At 51.9% G+C, this 21,875-nt stretch overlaps 4 protein-coding genes across 4 annotated transcripts; 3 read left to right on the top strand and 1 right to left on the bottom strand.

Annotated features, from left to right (window-relative positions):
• Window positions 1-91: 91 nt before the first annotated feature.
• COCSUDRAFT_67456 (hypothetical protein) lies at window positions 92-12,603 on the top strand (the record flags this gene model as incomplete). The annotated part of the gene is made up of 21 exons (XM_005644539.1): window positions 92-193; window positions 337-396; window positions 639-844; window positions 1,199-1,412; window positions 1,700-1,894; window positions 2,367-2,474; window positions 2,774-2,845; window positions 3,440-3,583; window positions 4,409-4,669; window positions 5,158-5,244; window positions 5,518-5,717; window positions 6,041-6,221; window positions 6,499-6,797; window positions 7,245-7,383; window positions 7,821-7,915; window positions 8,165-9,038; window positions 9,430-9,583; window positions 10,211-10,414; window positions 10,901-11,081; window positions 11,815-12,007; window positions 12,400-12,603. The coding sequence occupies 21 exons, from the start codon at window positions 92-94 to the stop codon at window positions 12,601-12,603; spliced, it is 4,173 nt and encodes a 1,390-aa protein (XP_005644596.1).
• Window positions 12,604-13,710: 1,107 nt separating this feature from the next.
• Window positions 13,711-17,693, top strand: COCSUDRAFT_67455 (Nucleotidylyl transferase; the record flags this gene model as incomplete). The annotated part of the gene is made up of 5 exons (XM_005644538.1): window positions 13,711-13,863; window positions 15,858-16,031; window positions 16,261-16,395; window positions 16,614-16,831; window positions 17,179-17,693. The coding sequence occupies 5 exons, from the start codon at window positions 13,711-13,713 to the stop codon at window positions 17,360-17,362; spliced, it is 864 nt and encodes a 287-aa protein (XP_005644595.1). The 3' UTR covers window positions 17,363-17,693.
• An 845-nt stretch (window positions 17,694-18,538) lies between these two features.
• On the top strand, window positions 18,539-21,053 carry COCSUDRAFT_67454 (hypothetical protein). The gene is made up of 7 exons (XM_005644537.1): window positions 18,539-18,658; window positions 18,910-19,023; window positions 19,268-19,438; window positions 19,642-19,728; window positions 19,963-20,118; window positions 20,396-20,652; window positions 20,889-21,053. The coding sequence occupies exons 2-7, from the start codon at window positions 18,913-18,915 to the stop codon at window positions 21,010-21,012; spliced, it is 906 nt and encodes a 301-aa protein (XP_005644594.1). The 5' UTR covers window positions 18,539-18,658; window positions 18,910-18,912; the 3' UTR covers window positions 21,013-21,053.
• A 39-nt stretch (window positions 21,054-21,092) lies between these two features.
• Window positions 21,093-21,834, bottom strand: COCSUDRAFT_34025 (hypothetical protein). Its single transcript, XM_005644536.1, has one exon. The coding sequence runs from the start codon at window positions 21,384-21,386 to the stop codon at window positions 21,204-21,206; it is 183 nt and encodes a 60-aa protein (XP_005644593.1). The 5' UTR covers window positions 21,387-21,834; the 3' UTR covers window positions 21,093-21,203.
• Window positions 21,835-21,875: the final 41 nt, after the last annotated feature.

Below are 21,875 nucleotides of genomic sequence, written 5' to 3'. Positions count from 1 at the left end.
GCAGCACAGACCTGGCTGCTATCTACTGCTTGCGACCCCACCCACGCCCAAATTTTCTCCTTGAAGCAGACAGAGAAAATCGGAAATCACCATGAGCGAAGCCGACAGGAACCAAGCCATTCAGTTGCTCAACGATGCAAAGATGGCGTCCGACGCCAGCCAGAAGGCACTGATCTCTCCTTTGGATGCAAACGTCTTTATATCATCTGGCACAGGCACTATATGAAAATGCATCGCTGAATCATGTTTGCTAGGTAGCACATAGAGTGTCATTACGGATAAGGGTGAGTTTTGAGACGACCCATTTGCCTTGCTAAGTGTGTCGTGGATCTACAGGTGGACCTCCTGAAGGGCCTGACAGAGCTCATTGTCCACAAGCAGCCAGCACTGCTATCGGTGCGCAGCATAATCCAGTGCATTTACCACGGTCCTTGCCACTTGATGCACATGAGAGAGCGGTGGAGACTGCACAGGACTTACTTGCAGGAACCAAATTCCTTTGGCATGCTGTGGATCTTGTGCCTGGAATCCTGTAGAGGATGGGATCAGCTTTTCTCTTGGCTGACTGCTTGTTTAGGCAGAGCAGCTGTTTAATGATGTTACCTTTGGTTGACACGATGATTTTTCCATGCATGCAGGAGTTTTTGCCAGAGGTGGTGCTGCTGCAAACAGAGCCGGCAGTGCCGGTGCGGAAGCAGCTGGTGGAGTTGCTGGAAGCTGCCGTTCGCGCGCAGCCTAGTCTGGCCGCCCTCCACGCTGTGCTGTGCACGCTGCGTCAGCTGCTGGATGACTCATCGCCCGCTGTCGTGCGCCGTGCTGTCGCCGCATGCTCCATCGCTTTTAGGTGCGACAATCCAACTCTGCCATCTCAGTGTGCTACCTGAGCAGCACTGTCAATTGCGCATAGCTTATATGTTTGATCTCCACCTTGCAAGCAATAGAAGTGTCCATGGAGAGACACAATCGAATGCTTGAGCATTCAGGCTTGTCCAGCGGGCCATTTGCCCTTGCAGAATCCCAGCAGTAGCAGAGCAGCAGCGGGCTTCTTCAATGGACAAGCACTGGGAGTGATGCATTGAAAATCACCATGCCATTAGAATCCATTCCAGCCTACTGTTGTTGAGTGACTGCAGTGCTTACGATGCCGACAAAACTGGAATTGTAGGCCAGGGCACTCTGCAGCTTTGGCTCTGGGTAGGGGTCCCATGGTCCCCCCCGATGTGGCGGCAGTCTGGGAGGCCTGCGGGGGGATCCGGCAGAGGGTGAGTCAGCTGGCGGGGGAGCCCGTCTCCGACGGCGTGCGATTCGCGGCGCTCAAGTTCATGGAGTTTGTCATCATGCTCGTCACCGCTGAGTCAGCCCCGAAGGGCGCACTCGCACTCGCCAACCACGCCCTCCTCAACCCTGCACAGGTCAGCTTCTGTTCAGTGTGTCTCATGCATGCATATGCTTTTGTATCCTCTTTGTCTGCCCCAGTCAGCTTGTATCATGACAAGTAGACAATTTGTAATGAGTAATTTTAAACACCCTGATAAGTTAGCAAGGTACAGCATAAGGCGAGTCTTTCCTTTTGCTGTCTTCATAATAAGAGGGGAAGGAAAACGTGCCGTAAGTAAGCAGCTATCTTGGTGTCATGCATGCATCCTGCCGAATGTAATAATGATTATTCAGCGTGGGGCTCATTTGTTGCTGTGCACAGGTGGCGCGCGACGCAGAGACGCTCCTGCTGCAGCTGCTGGGCATGGTGAAGCAGTCTGCACTGGCGAACCTCCCTGGCAGCGTTGCCATCGTGGCAGTCAAAGCCGTCGGCTCTCTGGCAGCGCACCGACCTCAATACCTGGGCCGAGTGCTGCCCACCCTCCTGTCCGCCGCCTCTGCCAACAGCAGCTCTTCCGTGCGTGCTTTGATCTCTGCTGAGATTGCAGCTTGCTGAATTTCATAGCAACTGCATGCGCATGATGGTGACAATGGCATCCGTAGTGGTGTGCCAATGCGTGTACATGAAATCCAATACCAACAACAATGTCTTGAAGATCTCAAGTATTGGGGAGCACGGTCAAGAGCAGCTCCACTGTACACCGCTCACACTCTGCCTTCACCATAACAATTGAGCGCATGCATTGCAAGGGAGGAAGAGCAATCGCATGTGCATGTACTATATTTGGTTTCACATCTGCACAATCGTGCTGATGGGCATTCTTGGGGATGTCCATGGCTCCATATATGTAAGCACATGAAAGCGCTGATAAGGAGACTACTTGTGGAGAGCAGATCAGCTGACTCTGAAGTCTGCGAGTATCCTTCCGCATTTCTGCATCAATTATGCAAGTGGGGGTGTTTGTTCAAAAGCCATTGTATTTGTTCAGGGGGATGACCGGAATGGGGTTGCTGCCAGCGTGGACAGGGCGGTGAAAGATTCGCTGATGTCCGTTCTGCGCTGCAAAGCACCCCAGGCTCTGCCGTGGCAGCGGAAGGTGCGGACCTCTGCTTCAGCGTTGTTGCTCAGTCCTGGCAGCAGAGTATTGGTTATTTTTGAGATCAAACCCTGCCTAAACAGGCTCAGGTCATGGCCCTTCTTTATATCTTCAGCTTGTTGGATGTATACCCGGCCAAGGGCTGATACTCGCCCATTGTTCTTTTGGCTCGCAATCTGCTGGAGTAGACAAGCAGATGCAACTTAGAATAGCAGCGGTGACTACTGGCTCTTGGGGACGCAGCACTGGTTAGCGGAACCAAAGTCGGTGTTGAGCAATTCTGTGTGTCTGGGGAGCAGATAGTGGCGGCGTTGCACGCTCTGGGCGCGGGCGAGCAGGCAGATGCTGAAGTGCGCAGGAGTGAAAGACAGGTGATGACAGGTCCAGATGACCAGCAGTGCTTGCATCTCTTCGATATCTCAAGCCACACTCCCTTGTGTGCGCCCGAGCGCTGTCAGCACAGATCCAATATGTGTAGCACAGCACTTGGATGCACACTGGACAAGCCTACTCCTTGTAATGGCTCTTACATAGCCGAATAATAATCCTGCCCTCCCGCAAGTATGATTGGCCCCCAGCATGCTCTCCAAGTGCCCTTACAGTAATGGCTTTGCATCTTATCAGCCAGCTCAAACATGGTTGCCGTCCGCGCATCAGCTGCCTATACAGGATCGCATGTTGTGCGGTGCACAAAAGCACGTGACAAGCACTGATGCCACAGGCCAACCATACTTGATACCCTCTATCAGCATGTGCATGGCTCCGATGCCAATCATATGCTTCAGCCCCTTGCAGCTACTCACTTGAGCATGTCTTGACCGAGGAAGTCTGTGCGTGCTTGCTGAAAGTGATGTACCACACGTGCAGTGGATTTGATCGCGCACCATTTCCGGTGTGATGCTGCTTGGGACGAGGGAGGCAGAGTGTCTAGAGGGGTGAGTAAATTGCTGATCTGTGCTTTGCAGGCTAAGAGGGAACGCGCAAGGCAGGACGAAGACAGCAATGGGTCAGCCAAGCGCCAGAGGCTGCCCTCAGCAGAACCTGCACAGCCCCAACCTGCAGTGGTTCAGCCATTGCCACAGCCGACGCCCCAAATACCGCAGTATGAGGTGAAACGCTCACGAGCCGCTCGTAGGTAGTAAGCCGTGCAGCTAGGAGGTAGCTAAGTAAGGCTTGCAGCAAGCAGGCCATGCAAACTGTTTGCAGGCCATCAAATTGCTGAAAAGCCCTTTATTTAAATTGCCGTTCTCCTGCCTTATCCGGAATATTAAGCATGTCAAGTAAACACGTGTATTCTTGCTATCTATTATCCGCACTCCTTGCATTTTATGTACTAGATTCAGGCGTGATCACTAGCAGTACGGTCATCTTGCGCATAGGCATAGATCGTAGTGTCTTTTAAATGTTTTGTGCTGTCGGGCCAAGCCCGTTCATTATTGCTAATCCCTCCTTTGCCATGTTTTCCAGATTTGTTCCTTTCGGCGTTTCCTTGTATGTGTTCTTCATGCCGGCGAAGCCCATTCTGTACTGTGGGATGCTCTATATGTCAGTGTAGCTATAACCCCAGTTATCTGCATGTTTCATTTACCCCGCACGTTTGTTCGATTCTAAACTCACAAATCCTACCCAGAATACAGCTTTCGAGACAACACAGTCCCTGGCCCTATCGAGCTGGTGTGCATGTGCACATTGCGTTACAATGTGCAAAGTTGGCCCGTATACAAATGGGCCCGTAAGCGGGCCCTTTTATATCCCCTCACATTGACGGTGTAATTTACAGGGACCAGGTCAACGGGACAGACCAATGAAGTCATGGAATGACCATGTTACAATCCATAGGATGAGTTGCTGCGACGCACCAGATCCTATACTTTGGAAATGCGTGTAATAATAATAAAAGTAGTAGTAAGTGAGGTCGTAGTTTTCCCACGCAGCCGTCGATGCTACTGCGGCTTCTGCACGAGTGCCCTGGACACACGCCGGAGAGGGACTTGCGAGAAGTTCTGGCAGTGATGGCGGTCTTAGCGGCAGAGAACGATCTCACGACCCTCAAGGCATTCGTTGCTGAGCTGTCGGACGCTGTGCTGGCGGACGCTGTCATCGCCAATTTAGACCACCTGCCGCGGCGGGAAGACGTCTGCGACGGCGTTCCCGCTCCAGCGGCCGGCCTCGGTGGCCTCGCCGGCCTGCTGCAGGTGCCTCATCTGGCCCGTTTATTGTTTCCCTCCATATGTATTTAGGGGTATTTGCCCTGTTTAATAGGCATTTAGGGTTTCTGGGCTTGTACTAAGGGTTTATGGCGGAGACTTTCGCGACGGCATTTTCTCTCCGCCCGGCCTCGGCGGGCTCGGCGGTTCTATTCAAGTGCCTCATCTGGCTCTTTGTTGATTCCCTTGAATAATTGGGCGGTGTGAAAAAACCCTAATCCCTAATAATATTTTAAGAGACGTGAGATATGCGACGCTGCGTAATTTGGCACGTGGCCGCCAGTGGCTCACCGCTACTGAATTCTTTGCTTGCTTCCGTGGCAGCTGCATGCAGTCTTGCTCTGTTGCAAATTGCCCGCGGATACAAGTTGATGGTCAGCCGTGTAACGTCAGAATGACATGGGCGTGGATTTGTTCGAGAGGCTGCAATATAAGTGCATTAACGCTTAAATTTCAGAAATGCTACGTGGTTGCAGGGGCTGACAGAGCCAGGTGAGCCCGTGCAGCAGCAACCGGCCGCCGCGCCAAAGCAGGAACCGCCCGAAGTACAGCCACAGCCAAAGGTGACTTTCTCAAATATTGACCTGGCAAACTCATGATGTGTGAAGCTTACTTCTCTGGTGACGTACTTCTGCGTCTGTTTCAGAAACTGTGACGGTGAATTGCTTGTCAAGGTTCGTAAATTTACAGTCACGTGGTGGAATGTCTGATCTTCCATGCTGTGATCTGAAATCAGTCCCCATGGAATTTCTCACCCTTTTTCAAACCCCCACAGAGGGTCTCAATCTACTTGAAATCTGGGTGGAACATCTTATTCTACTTTGTATCTACTGCAGGCGGCTCCACAACCCCTGGCAGCTCCCCGGCAGCTGGCGCTGCGGCGAGCGCAGCTGCCGGTGCTGAAATTGGAACCGCTGGCGCTGACTCAGCAGCAGCAGGGAACGCTGAGACTGGACGCCGTCGGGCGAGTCTTAGGAGCGGAGGCCGCCCCTGTGCAGCACCTGCGCGCGTCTGTGCTGGCCTCGCTGGCCACCAGGTGATCTCAAGATTCTCATAATTGGTTCTTTTGAACACCTTTGCCTGCCATCAAAGAAGTGTAGCTATCTGATCTCTGAAGAGACAACATTGGAATGGAGGCATTATTGTATCAGATGTTTGCTTCCATCCGCGAAGCGTTTGGGCTTACAAATGTCCAGATGACAGTCCCTCAGCAAGGGACAATGGTCTGTTTGACCTGTAAAGGTACTGGGGACCTATGTCTGCAAGTTCCACAAAACAGCTGCGATGTCTGTCAATCGTTTGTGGCAACGTAGGCTGTACTCCTGCTCAAATCAATTTCTGAGGGTTCGTGGATCACAGGGCGCCGGTGGGTGACTTGGCGGCTGACATGGTACTGCAGCACCTGCTGGGCAGCTTCCATCAGCCCAAGAGCTATGACCTGGCGCTCAAGTGGCTGTACCGCCTGTTTGTTGCGAATGCTGGCATCGGCGTGACATCAGCCGCCAAGGCCGCCGCCAGCGCTCACATCACCCAGCCCGAGGTGACTCGCCTTCCTTCTGACGAATATGTTACAGCACATTCTGATCGAGCCATTCAATCTTGCATTGTCGTACTAGGCAGCTTCTTACACAAGGCATTAGCGAATTGAAGCTCGAGGCGCCTCTCCTCCTCAATTGCTGTACTTTGTTTCTCTCACAAAATTCTAGCTAGCCATACATTTTGGTACGTTGCTGGTTGCTCTCATTAACAAAGTGAGCATCTGTTGCCTTCAATGTGATTTATTGAGAGTTGACTCAGTTTTGGCATGCCTGCTACAGAGGAAGGCAGCGCTTGCATCAGCTCTGGACGATGACATGGCGATGACATCAGCGGATGACAACGCCAATTCTGGCGCCTTGATCGCTGGCTCACAGGACGAAGTTATGGCAGATGCTGCGCCGCCAGAACAGGCAACTGAGCCTGAACAGCCCGAAACACAGGATGCTGCAGAAAGCTCCGGCAGAGAGCTTGCGGTAAGGGAGGAAGATGGAGGTTCCGAGGGGGACGGGAATTGGGCGGCGGCGCTTGTGGACAGCCCCTATGAGATTGTGCTACTCGCTATGCTGGAAGGTCTCAGGTGGGGAATATCCTGTGAATCACGTCTCAGAGGGGATTTAAATGGAAAGTATCATGCAAAGGGTGTTTGGATTCTGGTGATGTGGGAGTCAGGTTTGGTTTGCCGAGGATGCTGAGTCCGGCACTTTGGCTGCTGTGCTGGCAAGCATGCCTGTGCATGTCCGCCCTGGCCCCTCTCCAATGTTTTCCCGCCTTCTTTCCTCAGAAGCGTGGAAAAATTGTTAGAGAAGGACCTTCTCTAGCAATTTTTTCCACGCTTCTGAGGAAAGAAGGACTTGGTAAGGCAGAGCATTTTGATTACTTTAAGGAATACCGATTTGACTGTTTGCATGTGCGCGAAGAAACTTCCCAGCAAGCAATTGGCACCATGGTGCAATTCCATCGGTGGTGGTTATCTTTGGCTATGGGCAAGAAAGGAAAGAATCTGGTTGTGCTGCGCTCTGAGCAGGGAACAGCAGACGGACCCCAAGGACCGCACAATAGCGAAACTGCTGATGGAAGCTCCGGCGCTGCCGCAGCCGGCCATCGCGCATTTTCTGGCCGACGTGGCCGGTGGCGGCGACGAGTGGGCAAACCTCTCACTGCAGGTGCGCTCTTTATTGTTTATTTTTAATGGTCTAGGGGTCTTCTACGTCTGAGAAGATCTAGATGCGGGTGGTGATGCCCATGACTGGTGGAGAAAGGAATTGAGAAGAGTGGAAAGCAATTGTACAGGTGTTGCTAGACGTACCTGGTACCCAGGACTGAAACCGTGTAAGAATAATAACAATGATAGTGTCCTCTTATAATCCCTGGCTTCTTCTGAAACCGGGGTCATTGCACTTTCCTGCTGTGTATTCGTTGCTCAGGGGTCTGAGATGCCAGCATGACCTGCCAAGCGGGAAAGCCCCAGAAATTTTCGGCGGCAAAAATGCAATTTTGAAACTGCAACGGAGTGTTTACAGGAAGGCAGCCTTGGTGACCGCACATAGACACATGTCATGCAAGTTACCGATACCATCAATGGATGTATGATGGCATGCAGGCGGCGCGTGACATCATCATGGGCCGTCCAAATGACAGAGCCCCTGTCCTGGACATGGTTTTGAGCACCGCCACAGCGCAGGATGAAGATATGAGGTGTGCAAATCCAGAACTTAGAATTTGAGACATTGGCTGATATGGGTCATAACTTCAAAGGAGTAAAATTGCAGATCTCTTGACTGGTCATGACAACAGCGCAGCAACGCCTACTGATGCCAGATTTTCCCAGCCTGACGCAATTTGTCAAGGGCAGTCAAATACACGTGACGCCACATCATTGCAGTGTAGAATGTAAAAAGTGTATTAGGGGAAAGAATTAAAAGGTGGTGGTGTCTTGCGCTGCAGGAGCAAGGCGGTGAGGCTGACAGCAAACCGGCTGTACCAGGAGACCTTCCTGCAGGACGCAATCGAGCAATTTGCACTGGCAAAGCTGCGCGAACTCGAGACCCCTCCGCAGCAGGAGCTGCCGGCAGCTTCACAGCCGCTTGCCCTAGAGAATGGCTCAGCTGCGCTTGTCTTGAGTGCAGCTCCGGTGCCCGATCAGGCACCGTCAGCAGAGAAGGTGACGCCGCCGGAGACCAGCTCAGCCGCGCCAGATCAGGCACCGGCAGCAGCTGAGGGAACGCCGTCGGAGAACGGATCAGCCGCGCCAGATCAGGCAACATCGGCAGGGTCTGATCCAGCAATCGGCAGCTCTGGCAGCGCGCCGCAGGAAGACAGCAGAAAGCAAAAAAGCGAGGCTGCGAGCAAAGGGGCCGAAGGCAGTAAACAACAGAAAAGCGGAGAAGCTCCAACAGGAGCAATCACAGAGAACGGCGGTGAGCATGAAAGCGCGAGCGGCGGTGATGGCGTGAAGGATGCAGGCAGGGGGGAGAGGAGCGAGGGGAGCCAGGGGCCGCAAAATAAAGGGGGTGTATCAAAGGAAGATGAGGGGGTTAGTCATGCGGCGGATGACACAACCGCTCGCAGGGAGTCTGGCAGCCTCGCAACTACCAGCGGCAAGGAAGCTGTCTCGGTGTCAGGGAGAGAAAAGAGCGTGCACAGGGGAAATGCGGCAAACGCGGCGGGGGCAGCGCAGGGGATTGCTGCGTTGGTGGAGGCGGCAGCGCAGGATTACATAGGCAGCGTGGAGGATGCGCAGAGTCGCTGCGATCTGTTCTGCGCGCTGTGCACCAAGAAGCCGGAGCTGCTGCACCAGCTAATGCAGGTCTATGGGAAGGTGGGCCTGTCTAAATTTGAGTATTTGAATTTGAAAGGTTGCCTCACAATTGCCGAAAGGGTGAGCTCAATATGCCCATCACAGCTTCCATGCACAGCGGCTGAAATGCGTGGGCTAGCATCTCATTTGACGAACCCATAGCCGACAGTATGACGAGAGATCATATGCGATTTTTGGTGTGACCCATAACTAATGCAAATGCCTTCTGAGAGCATGCTTTCCAGCGCTATTTTCCTAAAACATCAGATTTGAGTTTAACGCAGGGCACATGCAGAATAAGTGCAGCAACAACACAGCTATTGCTTGATGTCCCTAATCCTCAGGACTGGGAATTGTGCTGTACATGGAAAGTGTGCAGCAATGTGACATACTCATATGCTTTGGGTGGCAGGCGGCAGAGGCAGCGCGCGCGGCGATCCGAGAGAGGGCGCCGGGGCTCGCGCGTGTGATCGGCGCGGCTTCACCGGTGCTTGTTGGACTCTTGCGACAGCGCCCGCCGCCAGGCAGCCTGCCTCTCCTGCTCAGCATGCTGCACACACTCACAGGCACTGCCCACCTTCAATTAAATGATATTCTAAAGACGCGTAGTCCCATGAACTTTGTCCCCGGCCCCGACACATGGCCACAGTCCGCCCCCCACATGTTGGCAACGAACGTAAGAAAATTTATATGCCTTTTGCAGAGAAACCCAGTGCCCTAGAGAAGCAATTGCATGCAAAGCAGTAATCATGGATGCAAGCTGATTACATCACTCGCTATACTTGTCATGCATCCATCTTCTACAGGCTGACCTCCAAAGTTTTGCATGACAATATTCCTGAGCTCAAAAACCAACCACTGAATTTTTTGCATGCCCCATTTTCCTGGCAGCTGAGAACAAACTTCCACTGTGCGGCAGAGAGCAAGCCGCCCTGGCAAATTCTTACATGGGCACGTTTTCAGTCGCTCCATATCTCTTCTCTCCGCAAGGAGGGTGCCAACAGCCGGCCAGTACCATCTGACCACATGCCACCACCCAGCATATTTTCTCACAGAGCTTGTTTTCTTGGTTTTCTGCAGAGAGCAAGCCACTCTGGCAAATTCTGACAAGGGCAAATTAATAACAGCCCCATTGTTAGATTTCCCAACCCCCCGGCATAGGGCTTAATGAGCTTACTGTCTGAATTTTGCAGAGAGCAAGCCACCCCCGGCGAGCCTGGTGGGAGCGTGCATGGAGGCTTTGAAGCGCAGCAAGGATGTGCGATTTCTGGTGCCGGCTTTGGGCGGGCTGACGCGGCAAGAGGCGCTGATGCACCTGCCGAAACTGCTGTCCCTCAAGGACGCCGCCGGCTTCACTGCCGGCCTACAGCGGCTGCTCCTGCCGCAGCCTGAGACCGGTGAGTTTCAAAATCGATATGAGATTTGAAATTTGAAATTTAGCTTTGAAATTTTCCGAGCACCATCTGCTGCAGCGCCTAATGCTGCCACAGCCCGCGACCGGTGTGCTTTGAATGCAAGTTTTGAAAGCTCATGGACAAATCTCTGCTGCGGCATGTCCTGTTGCCGCAGCCTGAGTTCGGTGAGATTTAAATCGGAGTTGGAAAATTGTAATGCGATTTTGCTGCCGGTGCTGATGATGGTCCCCTGTGATCCTTTGGCTGCACTGTAACAGATGCACCAAGGGGCAACCGCAGCCAGTGTTCCTTATATGAAAGGGAGAAACAAACATTGATTTTGAATAATGGCACCAGTGCTGCCGTGCTCATCTTGCCTTGTCAAGCGCAGTGCACCTTTGGATGGCTGAGACTGATGGAGTCCCTTGAAACATGGAGACATCCTGTGATTAAATAAGTTCATAAACAGCCCAGGCCCTGTGCGTGCAGGGGAGCCGCTGCTGGCGCCGCAGGAGATCCTGGTGGCCATACTGAGTTTGAAAAAGGACTCGCTGCCCCTGAAGCAGCACGCGGGCGGACTGACGGCCTGCCTGACCATGAAGCTTCCTGACGGCGCGCCAGCGTTCCCTCCCAAGTCCCTCGCCTCAACCCTGCAGCAGCTTGTGGTCAGGTGTGTTTTTGCTATCACTTTTGCAATGCCGAAATCTCCCCTCCTTCACTAATAAAGCTGGGCTGTCCTTTCATTCATAGTTTACTGCGAATAACAAATGAATCTTGGATTCTTGACACTCTCGTGCCATATTCATTCACACTGAAGTAGTAGCCAATGGACACCTGATTTTGAGTGCTTGTGGCAAGGATCGGTCCTCTCCCTCAGCCTGTGTTCGGGTGATCATCATATGCTCTCACAGCCTCTCCAAATTCTTCAAGTAACACACTCGAAGTATGCTTCAGCCATCAGTGCATGGCAGCCTGGAGTCTGTTATGGGTCAGGGCTGTTGTCTGTGCTCTGGCTGCTTGTGAGGCTTCAGAGTCCTCTGCTCTGGCAGCCACAGACGTTATTACAGCAACTTGATACCCCACTGCCACTTACATGCCCCTTTCCTGGCACTGTTTTGCGCACATGCTCCCTTTGTAGGTGGAGGTCTACTTCAGGTCTGGCCCTGATTTTACGTTTGTGTCCAGGTGTACGGTCCATTTGATGTCTAGTCAAAAGTGTGCAAGTTTTCAGGTATTCACGTTTCGAATACACAACTGAATTTCGGATGATTCGACTATCCCCGCGCAGCAAGCCACTGCCCTGTTGCAGAACTGTCCTGGCACCGTGCACCTATTTCAGGTCGAGGTCCACTGTACAGTGGGGGACCACTAAGATTTTGGGATTTTTGAAAAACTCTGCGCAGGAAGCCGCTGCCGTTCCTCTTCATGCGCTTCACGATCCAGGCGAACGCGGCGTCGCGCGAGCTACGGGGATTTGTGCTGGAGATTCTTTCGATGCTGGTGGGGCAGGCGGTGTGGGCTGACAGCCAGCAGTGGCAAGGGTGGATTGTGTGCGTGCGCGAGCTGCTTCCTGACTCCCTCCCCGTGCTGCTGCAGGTATGCTCCGGTGACACAACCATGGCTTTGAGTTCAATCAAGTGAGATTCAGAAGGATTAAACAGTGGGGCTTATATGTGTGTTTTTTGCAAGGCCAATAGCATTACGGTCACGTGAAGGTTGACGTCCAATGAAGTTGAATATCTGTGCCTTGGACGCTGCTTTCCGTGTCACCTTTCTGTATAGGCGGGAGGACTGCCTGAAATATCCTCTTCTACAGCATGCCATTTGCTGCGGTGCACATGTGGCAGGCTCTGCAGAGGCATGGATGCATGCGTCAGGTTTCTCCCAGCAAGCCGGCAGTTATCACTCCCAAGAAGAGAACTCTCTTACTCTCCTTAGGTGCTCTAAGATATTAAGCTGACAAAGGAGCACGGTGTGTTGCCCTGCAGCTGCCCCTGAGGAACCTAGGCCTGGCGCTAGACAAGCTACCGGCAAAGGTGGCAACTCAGGCTGCCGAATTTGTGAGCTCTGATCGCTGCGGCCCGCTGCCGCGGCAAACACTAGCGCTGGTGCAGGAGAGGGCGGCTGCTGTTGAAGCTGCGGCCGCAAAACAGGCGGCTGAGCCGGCTCAGGCTGCCGAGCCCGCTGCGTAGCTAGAATACCTGATGTGTGAATGGAGGGTGCGGCGTTCCCCCTGCAGGCCAGCAGAGCGGGCAACAGTGTTCATGATCATGCGGAAAATATACAGCTATATTAACAATTCGTGATACAGGGTCTTGTTGTAACAGAGCAAATCTGAGAATGCCCATGGGCATGCAAGCACATAAGTTTGCATTGGCTTTGATGCTGGCATGCTACATCTGTGCAATGTGCAGCATGCTGCTAGCTCCATTGGCGCTGTGAGAATTGATATGTAAAGGAAGTGGACAGAGACAGTTCCCAACCAAGGAGCACACAGAGAAATATCCAGGACTGCCTCAGTTGGAGCACTGTGACGTCACCAACAACATCATAACATCCGGAAAGGAGCTCCCCTCAGATATTCTGCGGCGGATATGACTAACCCAGAGCCTCGATACAGTGTACAGTGTGCGTGTAAACGAGTCGAGTTGGATGTGAGAGGCAATCCACTAGTCCAAGTATGGTGCCATTGCCACTCAAGCGCCAAGTTTCATCAAACAACGCCCGTGCCTGTTGCCTTGTATCCGGCGGACGCCGTCAGCATATCGAAGGGATCAGATTACATCAAACGCTTCAGCGTGCGAAAGCCAACACTGGGGCGCAATTTCTGCAAGGTGGGTGCCTGATGGGGCTTGATGGGTTGCCTAATAATCTTCAACGAAGCAGCACGAGACAATCCAGTGCATTCTAAAAATCTTTAGGTTCGTAGGAACATATCTGGGCTCTGGAAGAGCGATGCAGCTTGAATGCAGTGACTGGAACCCAGCATGCCTGGTAAAAGTATTAAGGCTGTGCACCCCTTGCAGACGCACTTTCTGGACCCACAGATAGCCTAGCAAGCGAGAGCAATATGAAAATATCCACCCATGTCATGGCCTGCATTGTGACCCATAGATTTGTGCTGGAAGTTATGCCCGGGACACCAGCGGCAATTCGCACCTGTCCCTGCAGATCACGAAGATTAACATTGGGAGCTGACATGCCTGCCAACGCGATACATCAAGCTAGATGTTTTACCTTGGATGCAGGAGTGCGGGTTTAAGCTATTCCACCAGCCAGATGGAGTGCCTTTCAGGGGCATGGTGGCCACTAACCTGGAAGAGCTTGACTTTAAGCCGGCCTTTCATGTGTTCTGCGAAGACGCCAGGACTCAGAACTTGGGAAAATTCATTGAGGACGGTCTGCCCAAGTTTAAGGACCAATCGAAGGAGATGGGAGGCTCTGGCGAGCAGGTGCAGGTGTACAATTATTGTGTCTTTTGTGAATCATCAACAAATACCATTAGGGTACAGCAGAGGCGAGACAGCAAGGAGTTGCAATGTGAGACTATGTGGCAGGAGTCCTGCTGCGGGACGCATGTAGTGGTGCAAGTATGTGTTCAACAGCTTTTTAGGGAAAAGAAGAGTGCTCAAACAATTTTGCGTGCATTGAGAAAGTTGCAATCTTGAAATGCCAAGCTTCAACACAATGTCTTGCATGACCGTCATGCACGGCAATAGTGGCTGTATGCCCACTTTCACCGGCCGGCTTGTAGGGCGCCCTAGTGCATGCTGCCCACTAGTGATGTCTGCAGATACATCTGTAAAAATGCTGGCAAACCTTTCGGACATGTAAAGCAGTGATGTGTCTGCCCAACTTCGGGTTTCCCTGCAAGATACCCTCAAGGTAGGCCAGAGGTATCGGATATTTAGGGGTACATATACTGTGCAGGGAGTGCTTCAGGGTTTGGTGCTTGAGATCCGATGAAATGTGCAAAAATACTAGGCTGCAGATTTTTATAGGCCCGGCAGACGTGGCTGCAGGTGTCTTGCATGCATGCCCTATGCCCTTTGGTTTTGGATTTGCGGACCTGTACAAATAGTAATACTGGCAATGCTTGCAGACGTTTGCTGACTGCATTGGGCCGGCGCCCACTCCAGAGTTGCCCTCTGCGTCTCCCCTTCAGGCTCCCCTTGCAGACTTTTGGGAGTTTAGGGCCCACAAGATACCAGATCTCGGTACTCTGTATGCATGAAGCGCTGAGAATGTACACAAGTGTATCAAGAGCTGGGCACACCTATGGGCGCAGAAGCCGGGAAGCTCGTAGGATGTGTGCTGCAAGCACTTTCCACAGTCATGACATCAAGAGCTCTCACATGCAGCGCACTGCCTGTCATGTAGACTTGGAGTCATCTGCGCCATCATCCGGATGGATCCATAGCGGGAGTACTAGTATTGCTCTGCCGCGCTTTTCTGGCTCAAGAATTGCCATGCAAATTTGAAAACAAATTTCAACGAGGCGGTGTCGGGAGCGTGTATACATCTGGAGCTCAGCTACCCGCCGACTGCGAACTATCATCAAGACAATCGAGTTAATGGAGCAGCACTTATCTCGCAGCATTGAGAATTCTTTTTCGAAGAAATAGTCAGGCCTTAGCTGAGCCACTACTTCCAATATCCACGATGAGTGATCCTTCCAATCCATCAGGACAGACACAAAGATTGCGAGGCCTGGCCTCACAAGCACAGTAAGATTTCGCTGAAATTTTTCCAACATTTCATTTGAAGTGCTTCAATGGATTGACCACTGCCGCTTCTGTGATTTGCTGTGACCTGACTGCACTTTTTCTTCGGTCAGGTTGACCCTGGATGAGAGGTGGGAGCTGGCATCTAGCATCGGATCGGAATGCCTACAGCACGATGAGCTGCAACATACACTTGACAGCAGTCCCAGTCCTTTAGCATACGATGGCTTTGAGCCCTCAGGACGCATGGACATCGAACAGGCACGCCTGTGCCTCCTTTCTCGAAGGAATTAACAATTTTTTGTGATCAATTATGTTGTTGATGACACAGATGCCGAGGTGCCGGGGGTCTAGTTGTGACATTACTCTACTTGCATCAGGGTGTTTTGAAGGCTCTCTACATCAACAAACTCACGAGATGTGGAGTGACGACCAAATTCTGGTGCGCACCACCCTTTAGCGATACATCTGAGTGGCAGAATTTATGGCCGAATGCATAATAATAGCTTATATCTGTTGTATTCGGTGCTGAGCAGGGTCGCTGATGACTGCGCTCGATCCAAGGGTGCCAAGAAGATGCAGTCAGCGGCACACTTGTTTCAAGAGATCTGGAAGGCTCTTGGCATGCAGGGCATTGGCGAGCAGGTGCTCAATAATTTCTGCTGCTCCTTCTGCCATCCACGGTATCACATGGACCTGACAGATCAATCCTATGTTGTCAGGTGCATTTTGTGAGCGCCTGTGAGGAGATTGACAGAACACCACTGGAGTACAATGCTCTGTGGCTGGACGTTGCGCGCAGCTCCACACTGAAGAGCGTGGGCACCAGAGGCGATGACCTGTCCTCAGAGGTCGCTCATCTGTGCAAGCAGTGCGCCCATGGCTTCTACCTGCAGGTCCAAACCCCAATCTAAGCATCTCAGCCGACCTCATTTGCTAATTTACTGGATCCTGAACTTAATTACATGCTCGTCTAGATAGCTGCTCCCTTGAAGCTGGTGCCTTAGACGGTGGCCTCCACTCGTGAAGATGCAAGCGCTTGGCCTCCCTGTACTGTGTCTCATGGGGAGGACAATTGAAACCCATCAAATCCCACTGCCTTGACAGATGTTGCTGCCTGACCAGGCGGACATCTGTCTGCTGCCAAAGGGCGAGCGCACAGAACGAGTGCAAGTGCTGGCGCGGGACTTCTGCGCAAAGAGGGAGGGACAGAAGGTTCCCATTTTCTTGACCTACCCGCGGCTCCCGGGCTTGCTACAGGTCTGCTCCCCTCTCTTTCTTCCCCCCGAAGTGCATACCATTTAGATGCCTTCCCTGACAACACCTTTTTTCTTTACTGTGCAATGCACCATTGAGGCTTGCCAATTTGCTGGTAAGCTGTCTAATCCCAGAAATTGCTAAGGGGGCATCAACAAGCCGCTGACAGGACATGTCTTGTCTTGTACGGCGCTTCATTGGGACGCGCATGTGTCGCGCAGGGTCAGAAGCAGATTGTGAAAGGGGATGCCAATTCTGGCATCTACATGGATGACAGCAAGCAGGACGTGGAACGCAAGATAAAAAAGGCTTTCTGCCCCTTGCACGACCAGGGCTTCGGGGTCCACGAGAACCCTTGCCTCGCCTACATCACCTCCCTCGTCCTGCCCTGGGCCGGCAAATTCACCGTCACCTTTTCCAAGGAGGACGGCCGCCGAAAGTGCGCTCTCAACATCACTGCGCAACCTGTCTTCAACCAGCATGAGATTTTCACCCTCAGTCCACGTACATTTATTTGCATGCTATTCAGCCTGAATAACATGACTGACCAGGAGGATTCCTGCCTGCCTGACTCCCCATGGCTTTAGTCTATTGCAGCGTGAATTGGGACTTGCAGCATGCGCTGCTATTGTCAAGGGGTGCAGCTAGTGTCCTGAGTTCCTTAAAAAGCACTTTTTTAGCCTCAATCGCTGGTTGCCTCGGCCCCGGTAATCAGATGGCAGAATCAGTTCTGAGCACCGGCCTCGCTAAAACCAAGCATGGCTGATTGTGGCTTCCTCGTTTCAGGGAGTACCTGGATGCTGCTGAGGTGGAGGCTGACTACCTGAGTGGGGCACTGCACCCCAGCGACATGAAGCCGGCACTGGCGGCTGCGCTGAATGCAATCCTGCAGCCTGTGCGCGACCACTTTGCCAGTGACGCTGAGGCCAAGCGGCTGCACCAGGAAGTGAAGGCGCTCAAGCTCAAGTGATGCAGACCCCAGGCAGCTGCCACAGTCGGGCTGCTCGCGGATGTGTGTGGAAGTTAGCATGGTTTCATCCATCTTCAGTTTCTTGCGTCTTCCAAGGATCTGGTCATACAACCTGGACTTGACAAACAGGATGGGCAATCGCCGCAGCAGACCTGAAGTGAGATGAACTCAATGATAACGTGCGAGTGGCATTATACATTTCGCAACAGAGCAGAAGGATGACGGAGCTACAGACAGAGCAAAACATACGCTAGAGTGTCTCGAAAGGGAGTGGGACACATCTGCAGTGTGCTCAAGCTTTAAGCTTTGAAAAAGGCAGTCTATCCCAAGTAAACATGGGAATACGCTGTAATACATACAGCGCCTGGAGCCGCACAGTGAGTGTATTTGAGGGATGGCTTGACTCTGACCCGCTTATCCCTTTTGGGAGCACTTCTCTTGCGAGGACCTTTTTAGCTGGGTTTAGCAATGTCCGGTGGGCTGATAATGGGCAGATGCAAGATGAAAGCCGACTTGAAGGCGCCATGCACGCTGATGACGGTGGGCTGCAGGGGCACTCAGGGCGACGCAGGTTCCCCCAGCTGACCTTACCCATTCCTTCGTTTCCATGTGCAGCGCAATCTGCTTCCAAACCTCAATAGGAAGCTGCTCCACTAAAACTTGTCTCTCCATCAAATCTCCCTGCGGTTCAGTAAAACACAAGTCCTGTTTTTAATTCCGTCCCAACAGTGGTGACACCAGCTGCAGATGATTTAAAGGCGCTGTGTAAAGGACACCAGTGAGAACAATTGTGTGGGGATTTTTCGCACCGAATTGTGCTCGTTTTCAGGGGCAGAACAATACAGCGAGGCTTCAGGTCAGGGGTCAGGGCCCTGAGCAGATTGTGGAAGGATACCGCGGTCGTGCCTGGTCCAAACGATGACGCTGGTTACGAGCGTATGACTTATATCCTGAAGTCAGTCTGTTGCAGATACACCATGCCTAGTTGAACTATTACATGCAATTGCAGCAATTTGCAGACTGCAACCATGCGAACCATTTGCGATCTAGCTGCAGGAGCAGCTTCCGGTGGGGGACTTCGGTTGCCTGTCTTGGCGCATCGCGTGAGCTTCTCCTCGTCCAGGTTCCGATTTGGAAGATCTCGGAGCCTGCGTCAAGAACAGGCATGCTCAAGACAACTGGTGCTGGCTTCAGCACGAATCCGGGATCCTTTTCTTGGTTTTTGGAGTCAGGAGTCCAGTGATCAGGATACTCAGCCTCCTCCCGAGACCACCGACAACATCCAAGAGCAACGCAGTAAGCCCTGGAAATGAATTCAAAATGTACTATCACAATTTTAAGATGCCGTGTAGCTTGCCAAATGAGTTTTTATTGTCCGTTTTGAGTGTGAAGCGTGACCTAATAGCACTGAGTCAACGAGTTAGACTTCGAGAAACGCAGAATTGATCCACTAAAATCTTGTGCAAGATCGATGTGGAACATTTGGTCGTAAGAAAGGGGGCATTGTCAGATTCCAAGAACATTTCATTGCCCTCTTTCGTGTGCAGGCCATGGCTGATGCAGACCTGGCATTAAAGACAGAAATGTCACTATCAGAGCAGCGAGCGCTCATGGACACGGATCTACCCATGTTATTCGACACTTTAGATAAGATATACCGGGTTTGCGCCGTTCCAAATGAAAAATACATTTTCCCACTGTCCGAGAGGTTGATGCAGACTGTTCACTTCGTCACTCAACTAAAATGGCCAGCCAGCAGCGTTGCGTCGAATGCATCACATCGTCCCGCATGTCTGAATTGTTAAGGGCCCCATACATGCGTCGGGAGGTAATGCACATGCCAATTTGTGCTATCGCATCCAGAAATTTTTCCAAACCATCAACAGCCTGTTTTTGGCTGCGCAGGTGACTGATGTGAAGGTGTTAGGTGCTGCATGCGACATCCCAGTCCGGGTGTATCAGCCGTCCGAGGAGGCCCCATCACAAGTGCTGGTCTACTTCCATGGCGGGGGCTTCACGATGGGCAGCATCAAATCCCATGACGCAGTCTGCCGCCGCCTGACCAGCACCTCACAGGTGATCAGCGGCATCACAAAATATACAATCTTTCCAAGGGTGCTAATTTAGAGATTACACGATCCCTATTTGAAAGTAAAGAGAGGGCCTGTGCCAAAGTGGATCTTTGGCACAATGACCATGTCTGTTTTGTTGCTGGTAGAAAGGTAGAAGATACTAGGCAGGCTTATCAGAGCGCCGATTGTAGCATGCTTTGCTGTCAGGCCCTGGTGGCATCTGTGGAGTATCGGCTGGCGCCAGAGGATCCCTACCCGGCAGGACTGGACGACTGCTGCACCGCTGCACAGTGGGTGTGCTTCACAGCCCTGCAATGCCATGCCGTTGCCAAGCCTGCCAATGTACATGCATCTGCATGTGCCAACCCAGCAAACAGGCACATCTCCCGATTGGTTTTCGCTGCAAATAAGATGTCTTTCTGGACTGTACCCTCCGGACAAAAAAGGGACTGCCCTAAACTGTGATACGCACTGTGGCGCGCGCGCAGCAGCAACATACTTAGTAAACACTCCATTGTTGCATCTCAGGTGTATGAGCATGCACCTGAACTTGGGGTACGGCCGGGCAGATTCAGTTTTGGAGTGGCAGGGGACAGCGCGGGCGCCAATCTCGCGGCGTGCCTGGCGCTGCGCGCTCGAGAAACCTCCTTCCCTTGCCTAGACTACCAGATCCTGATCTGCCCGGTGCATGAGTTCAATCTTCTTGATAATGACGTGCCCCAATCACAGCATATCAACCTCGGGTAGTGAAGAAGGGTAGTGCTGGTGACATTGCTAGCTATCTTCTGAGTGTGTAAATGCTGAATCATGCTGAAAGCTGACTCTCGGGATGCGAGTCAGGCAGAAATTTGCCATGCAACGTGACTGATATAGTAAACTTGCAGGCTCTCTGGGAACAGGAAGCATTGTTTCTGAGCAATTGAACTTCAAATATACCTTCAGCAGAGGTTTGTATGTGCAGGTGCTCCGTCATATATTTGAGCCGCTGACAGGCTCTCACCTGGACTTCAAGGATGGTCCAGTTGTTACTGCCGAGTCAGGCCTTGCATCCCTTTGCGCGTACCTGGGGGATGTCGATAAATACAGCAGGGACCCTGCCATATTTCCCCTGGAGGCAGCGGACCTATCGGGCCTGCCTCCTGCCCTCGTGATAGTCTCTGACAGGGACATTCTCCGGGATGATGGCGTGCTGTATGCGGAGCGGCTGCAAGAAGCAGGGTGCGCATGCTGGTATCCCATTAAATTGCATGACTATAATTCACACACTACACTCCTAGGCCTATGTAAGCAAGTTTGACAATTGGCAGGGCATAACAGACTTCACAAGAGCCCATCTGTCTGTTTTGTGACGTTAAATCACACTTTTAGCCGTGGCTCTTCTGTAAGCTCACGGTAGATATAAGGTGTGTCTGATGCCACTGAATGAATAGTCACATAATGCATCGTACATGCAGGGTGGATGCGCAGTTGCAGGAGTTTGAGACGGGGCATGTCATGATGATATATGCTCCAAATGCCAACCCTGACATGAGCCAGCGGTCATATCAAGCAATTGCAGATTTCATGCAAGGGCACTGAATAATTCCATCAGGTACTTGAATGTAAAATGTACGCCAACCAGATATGCTCTGATTCAGCGCTTGAGGACATTTTTTTCTGAAAATTGCAAAATCTTCCCTTACAATTGTGTTGCAGGCTGCTTGGCAGCAAATGGACCCAGTCTGAGACTACCCAATGTACCTCTCCTCATTTGAAACCATCATTTGACATCAATCCAATAATGCACAACATGCCTCCCTGTACAGAACCAGCATCTGCCGAACCAAGAGAAAAGTCACAGGGTGTGCAGGTTGGCCGATAATGCCGTCAATGCAGGTGATGATCATTTGCAAGCACACTTCCCGAGTTCCTTCTGCCACCATGGGAGGAATATAAAGAATGGATGACACCATTGTTTGCCACTGAAAACCCCAAACAATACCTCTAGATGCTCACGGTTTCTATGTTGTCACTGCATCATGCATGCATATGCAGCTAGTTCACGCAGCCTGTTTGCTTCTGGTGAGTACGAAGCGGTCCCTCTCAATACATCCTACACACACGCGCCACAATACAAATACATTTGATCCTAAAAAAAAAATTATGTGTTGCTGCTCTATCTCTCTGACGGTGCGATCCAAGCCACACAGGTACCAAGAACTTTTCCTGGCACCAAAAAAGTGGCTTTTCAATCAGCCCCCAACACCCAGTGTACAATTTCGTCCTCCACGTTCACAGAAACCTCTGACTCACCATGTCAGACCATCCCACTTGCATACGTCCATGATTGCTCGAGACACCATAGACATGTGCAGCTGTTGCCGAGTACCATTTCCCACTCATATTCTTCATCATGTGTTTATTCTTCCCAGAGGGCTCAATGTTCAACTCAGTCTTCCACA

Source organism: Coccomyxa subellipsoidea (genome assembly GCF_000258705.1).
Source record: "Coccomyxa subellipsoidea C-169, whole genome shotgun sequence".
Lineage (NCBI taxonomy): Eukaryota > Viridiplantae > Chlorophyta > Trebouxiophyceae > Coccomyxaceae > Coccomyxa > Coccomyxa subellipsoidea.
This window is presented reverse-complemented; position numbering and strand designations above follow the sequence as displayed.